Source organism: Nerophis ophidion, linkage group LG05 (genome assembly GCF_033978795.1).
Source record: "Nerophis ophidion isolate RoL-2023_Sa linkage group LG05, RoL_Noph_v1.0, whole genome shotgun sequence".
NCBI lineage: Eukaryota > Metazoa > Chordata > Actinopteri > Syngnathiformes > Syngnathidae > Nerophis > Nerophis ophidion.
The window spans coordinates 7,308,721-7,315,605 of NC_084615.1; the positions used below are offsets into that span (position 1 = coordinate 7,308,721).

A 6,885-nucleotide genomic window follows, 5' to 3' on the forward strand; every position below is an offset into this window, starting at 1 on the left:
TTCATCAACTTCATTCTAAACATTTCTTCACAAAAAAAGAAACCTTTAACATTAATATTTATGCAACATGTCCACAAAAAAATCTAGCTGTCAACACCGAATATTGCATTGTTGCATTTCTTTTCACAGTTTATGAACTTACATTCATATTTTGTTGAAGTTGTATTCAATAAATATATTTATAAAGGATTTTTTGAATTATTGCTATTTTTAGAATATTTTTAAAACATCTCATGTACCCCTTGGCATACCTTCAAGTACCCCCAGGGGTACGCGTACCCCCATTTGAGAACCACTGCTTTAAGCCATATATCACATATTACTGTACCTGATGAAAAATAATCATAGACAGAGGACATTGATCATGTTGTTCTTATAAAATCAACATTTATTTAATCACACATTTAGTTAAATAATCGTATTTCATTTAATAGAGGTACATGTATAGGGAATAAAATCATCATATAAGAAAAATGGATAATACATGCAATATTGATGGCCACTGACTTAAGGGTGGGAACAATACAAGACCAAAAAGGAAAAAAAGGCTGAGATTGAAAAATAGGAAATAAAAAAGGAAAACAATTGTGCAACATAGGAAAAAAACAACTCTAATCTGCAAGTACAATATTGTATTGTTGTATCTTTTAAAATGGTCAAAGTACAGGAAGTTCTGCAGATGTGATTTTAAAAGTAAAAAATATTACATTTCTGTTGACAATGCGAAATCTGGAGGTCACCATGCAAAAATTCACAAGAAAAACAACATAAGATATTATTAATGTCAACATATTGAAGAGACTAAGATGTCTAAAAGTGCCTTAGAGCAAGCAATGGAGAAACAACAAAGGCCGATGTGCAAACATTAATATTTCCCACTATGTCTTTTTGGACAAAAAATACAAACAAAGCTATATTGATCATGCTTATATAACATTATTTAAACCCGCACATGACATTGCTCATCTGTAAAGTTATTCACCACAGTGCATTATGTAGGTCAGGGGTCACCAACCTTTTTGAAACCAAGAGCTACTTCTTGGGTAGTGATTAATGCGAGGGGCTACCAGTTTGATACACACTTAAATTAATTGCCAGAAATATAGCCAATTTTCTCAATTTACCCTTAACTCTATGTTAATATTAATAATTAATGATATTTATCTTTGTGGAAACATTGATCATCTTCATGATTTCTCACAATAATTCCACTTGTTTAAATGTTTTTATTTATTTATTTGTGCAATACTATCAATTTTGCAATTTCCCCACTCATAAAGAGATGCATTATTAGTTTTTTGTTTACTCTTAAGATCAACTTCCGATATATCTGTCGATTTTAAGTTTGAACAATTTTTTTGTTTGTTTTATGCTCTTTTGTCAATTTTTTTATGTTTTTATATGGCAACCACACAACATATGCAATATTTTTTCCACACAAAACATATTAAAGTGATAATTTTTAAGTAATAATTCATTATAACATAGATTTTTTTGTCCTTTTTTTTTTAAAATTTTGAGCAGTGGAAAAAAAAGAAAATAAAGAAAAAAGGAAAAAAAAAATTGCCTGCATGGTAAGTTTTTGTGTCAACATTGCCACTTTTTCTCATTAGACTTTAAATGGGTTAAAATCCCATCTGCACTTTGTTAGAATACATAACAAATTGGACCAAGCTATATTTCTAACAAAGACAAATCATTATTTCTTCTAGATTTTCCAAAACAAAAATGTTAAAAGAAATTCAAAAGACTTTGAAATAAGATTTAAATTTCATTATACAGATTTTCTAGATTTGCCAGAATAATTTTTTTTGAATTTTAATCATAATAAGTTTGATGAAATATTTCACAAATATCCTTCGTCGGGCGGAATAGCTCGGTTGGTAGAGTTCGATTCCCGCTTCCGCCATCCTAGTCACTGCCGTTGTGTCCTTGGGCAAGGCACTTTACCCACCTGCTCCCAGTGCCACCCACACTGGTTTAAATGTAACTTAGATGTTGGGTTTCACTATGTAAAGCGCTTTGAGTCACTAGAGAAAAGCGCTATATAAATATAATTCACTTCATTTCATCGAAAAATGTATTTATTATTCTTTACAATAAAACAATAAATTACCTGAACATTGATTTAATTTTTCAGGAAAGAAGAGGAAGGAATTCAAAATGTAAAAAGGTATATGTGTTTAAAAATCCTAAAATAATTTTTAAGGTTGTATTTTTTCTCTAAAATGTTCTTTCTGAAAAGTTATAAGCAAAGTAAAAAAAAAAAAAAAAATTATTTAAGTGAAGAACAAGTATTTAAAATATTTTCTTGGATTTTCAAATTCTATTTGAGTTTTGTCTCTCTTAAAATTAAAAATGTCGGGCAAAGCGAGACCAGCTTGCTAGTAAATAAATAACATTTAAAAAATAGAGCCAGCTCACTGGTAAGTGCTGCTATTTGAGCTATTTTTAGAACAGGCCAGCGGGCGACTTATCTGGTCCTTACCGTGTTGGTGACCCCTGCTGTAGGCTAATTCATCAGTAGGAGGTCAATATTGCAACATTTTGCTATGACATTGTAAATAAAATCCCTTCATACATACCGTATATACAACAATCAATCAATCAATCAATCAATGTTTACTTATATAGCCCTAAATCACTAGTGTCTCAAAGGGCTGCACAAACCACCACGACATCCTCGGTAGGCCCACATAAGGGCAAGGAAAACTCACACCCAGTGGGACGTCGGTGACAATGATGACTATGAGAACCTTGGAGAGGAGGAAAGCAATGGATGTCGAGCGGGTCTAACATGATACTGTGAAAGTTCAATCCACAATGGATCCAACACAGTCGCGAGAGTCCAGTCCAAAGCGGATCCAACACAGCAGTGAGAGTCCCGTTCACAGCGGAGCCAGCAGGAAACCATCCCAAGCGGAGGCGGATCAGCAGCGCATAGATGTCCCCAGCCGATACACAGGCAAGCAGTACATGGCCACCGGATCGGACCGGACCCCCTCCACAAGGGAGAGTGGGACATAGAAGAAAAAGAAAAGAAACGGCAGATCAACTGGTCTAAAAAGGGAGTCTATTTAAAGGCTAGAGTATACAAATGAGTTTTAAGGTGAGACTTAAATGCTTCTACTGAGGTGGCATCATTCACATGTTATTTAAATTTGTCACACATTATATAATTTCATATATCTTTACAGTTTGTGATTAAATCAGACAACACAGGAAAACACTGTCAGCAAATTCAATAATTGTATGACAAAGTTAAAATAAAAAACAAAGCATAAAAAAAAAGAAAAAGAAGAAGAAGCATAACACAAAATAAAGATGTCTATGACCAAAACATGTACTATAGGGCCTGGTTCGTGTTCCTGACAGGACAACACCCGTTTTAATGTGCAGTACTTCAAGTGATGACGTAACAAGGAGGGGGGGGACCCGCCCCCGCCCGAATCTTTAAGGTGGATCTATCTGCACTGGTGCGCCGAAGGGTGTTCTTTTGATACGCCGCGCTCCTTTTCTTCAGCGTGTCAGTGTCCGTGTTAGAACCGAACCGAAAGTCACCTCTCCATGAGCCGGTGGTCAGAAAGGGATCGTACCTGTCGTCTTTCAGCAGAGTCCCACAGTGGCTAAAATCTGTAAAACTAGGCGGGTAGTAAGTCGTGGGGAAAACGGGGAGGTTTGTGGAGGTGGAACGATATACATAACCCCGTCGACAAAGCTTGAAATAACACACGGCGATGATTAGAAAGATCAAGAGAGAGGAAACGGTTAACAGGGCGATGACCAAATACAGCCGCAAACTATAGCTGCCCTGGGATTCGTCTACTAGCTCAAATAGTTCTTGGACAACCGGCAACCCTTCACCGATGGCAATGCTAACTGTAGCCGTGGCTGAAAGGGGATCATGTCCGTTATCCGTCACCACGATAACAATCGTTTGCTTCGGTTCATCGTTCCCCAAAAAGGATCGCGCGGTTCTGATTTCGCCCGTGTGTAAACCCACCATAAAGAGATTAGGTTGAGTTTCTTTGATTATTCTGTAGGAGAGCCATGCGTTATGGCCGGAGTCGGCATCCACAGCCACCACCTTGGTCACCAAGTAACCTCTTGGTGCTTCAAGGGGTACCATGTCTTCAACAATGAAGGCTTGCACAGGGTATAAAACAACTGGGGCATTATCATTCTGGTCCTTGATAAAAACATTGACAATGCAGGTGGCGGTGAGTTGGGGGTCGCCCCCATCCCGCGCCTCTACCTTGATTTGGAAGTAAGCAGACTGCTCGTAATCGAAGAGCCGCGACGTAAAAAGCTCCCCCGTTTCTATGTTAATGGTGAGGAAGGAGGAAACGTCTGAGTTTGTATCTTTCAAAATTCGGTAGAGTAATTTGGCATTCGATGCGTCATCCCTGTCCTGGGCGGTGACTTTCATAACAAACGCACCTACAGGTTGGTTTTCTAAGAGATTGGCAGTGTACTCGCTCTGTGTAAAATTTGGGGGGTTGTCATTTACGTCATTAACTACGATAGTTAAAACTTTCATACCCTGCAGAGAGGGAGAACCCGAATCAGTGGCTGTAATAGTGATGTTATACTCTGACTGAAGCTCGCGGTCTAGTGTTCCATACGTCAATAACATGTAGTAGTTTTTCACTTCTGATACTAACTGAAATGGGACGTTGTCAGGAATGGAACATGTGACGTCTCCGCTGTTCCCTGTGTCCAAGTCATAAATGTTGATCAGGGCCACCATTGTTCCAGGTTTCGAGTCTTCGGCCACATTCGCCGATGCCGACTTTATTTCAATCACAGGTTTGTTGTCGTTGATATCACTGACATCGATTACAAGTTTACAATGGGAGGCCTGGCCACCCCCATCTTTGGCCTGGACATCCAACTCGTGCGTACTCGCCTCCTCATAGTCAAAGACACCTGCTACCCGGACTTCACCGCTCAAAGGGTCAATGTGAACAACTCCTCTGGTCTTGTCGGACAGGTGACTGAAAGAGTATGTTATCTCTCCATACAGACCTTCGTCCAAGTCTGTGGCATTCAGTTGTGCTATTATCGTCCCCGTGACAGAGTTTTCCGGTACCGATGCTCTGTAAACCCGCTGGCTAAAAACTGGGACATTGTCATTGGTGTCCAGAACACGGATGCGGATAGAAGCAGTCCCAGTTCTGGCTGGATTCCCTCCGTCAATGCCATTGATTTTCAGTACATGTTCTGCTTGTGTCTCTCGATCCAATGCCTTTTTAAGAACAAGTTCCGGATATGCATTGCCATTTATTTGGGTGTCTATTTCCAGACCAAAATGATCATTTGGGCTCAGTTTGTATTGGTTAACAGAGTTTGTCCCCAGATCAGGGTCATGTGCGCTCTCCAGTGGAAAACGTCTCCCCAGGACTGTAGACTCGACTAAATCAAGGTTTATCTCCCCCGCAGCAAACACTGGAGTGTTGTCATTGATGTCCGTGATGTCTAAAAGCAGACCATATGCTTGCAGGGGGTCTTCCAGTAAAATCTGATGCTGTATGGTGCACCCGCTGTCTTGTGCGCAGAGCTCCTCTCTGTCAATCCGTTGGCTGATCAAAAGATTGCCCGACGCCAGGTCCAGTTCACAAAGCTGACTGATCCCGTCTGCGACAACGCGGGCGCGACGGGCACGGAGCTCCCTCACTTCCAGACGCAGATCCCGTGCAACGTTTCCAACTATAGAACCCGTCTGCATCTCTTCCGGAAGGACGTAACGCACCTTCCCAGACGACGCAGTAAAAAACAGGCAAAAAAAGACTACTCGCATCCAATAACTGAAGTTCATTCGCCGGTCCATTCTGAGGGATTCTTTCTGATACTTATTTAAAAGAAAAACAAACAAACAAAAGGAACGAGCTAAATCCTAACCATGCACAGGAAAATGACGAACTGAAAATTCTGTTGCAGTCTCTAGTCGAGTTACTCATGCTCTATTAGGGAGCCTGTCAGCCTGGATTCTTCTATTCTTGTTTCATCTCTCTCTCTCTTCTGCTCATCCTCTCTCTCTCACTCCACACAAACACCCACACACAGTTTTTTTCTCTCCCTCTGCCTCAGTCACACACACACACACACACACATACACACACACACACACACACACACACAGCCTTCAGCTCTTAGCCAGTGCTCCAGTTTCACTGACACAGATACGGCGGTACACGCCATCCATGAGTCAAACATTATAAGAGCGTCACCACGAGGCAAAGTGGATCATTACAGCGTGACCACGCCACACTATTGCAGCACACAGATGACGGATCAAAAATCACTTTTATTTTTTGGTACTTGAACAACGTAAAACTCAGACATGAGAATGTTTTTCTACTCAAAGGTAAAATATGACGTAATCTAGGGCTGCGAATCTTTGGGTGTCCCACGATTCGATTCAATATCGATTCTTGGGGTCATGATTTGATTCAGATTCGATTTTTTTTTTCAGTTCAACACGATTCTCGATTCAAAAACGATTTTTTCGCGATTCAAAAGGATTCTGTATTCATTCAATACATATATTTCAGCAGGATCTACCCCAGTCTGCTGACATGCTAGCAGAGTAGTTTTTTGTAAAAAGCTTTTATAATTGTAAAGGACAATGTTTTATCAACTGATTGCAATAATGTACATTTGTTTTAACTATTAAACGAACCAACAATAGGAATTATTTAATCTTTATGAAAACATTGGACACAGTGTGTTGTCAAGCTTATGAGATGCCATGCTAGGGTAAGCCACTGTGACACTATTGTTCTTTTTTATTATGTTTTATAAATGTCTAATGATAATGTCAATAAGGGATTTTTAATCAATGTTATGCTGAAATTATAACTAATATTGATAATGTTGTTGATA

General features: G+C 39.4%; 1 protein-coding gene across 1 annotated transcript; it reads right to left on the reverse strand.

The window, feature by feature from the left end:
* Positions 1 to 362: 362 nt before the first annotated feature.
* Positions 363 to 6,055, reverse strand: LOC133552577 (protocadherin beta-7). The gene has a single exon (XM_061899846.1). The coding sequence runs from the start codon at positions 5,828 to 5,830 to the stop codon at positions 3,404 to 3,406; it is 2,427 nt and encodes an 808-aa protein (XP_061755830.1). The 5' UTR covers positions 5,831 to 6,055; the 3' UTR covers positions 363 to 3,403.
* Positions 6,056 to 6,885: the final 830 nt, after the last annotated feature.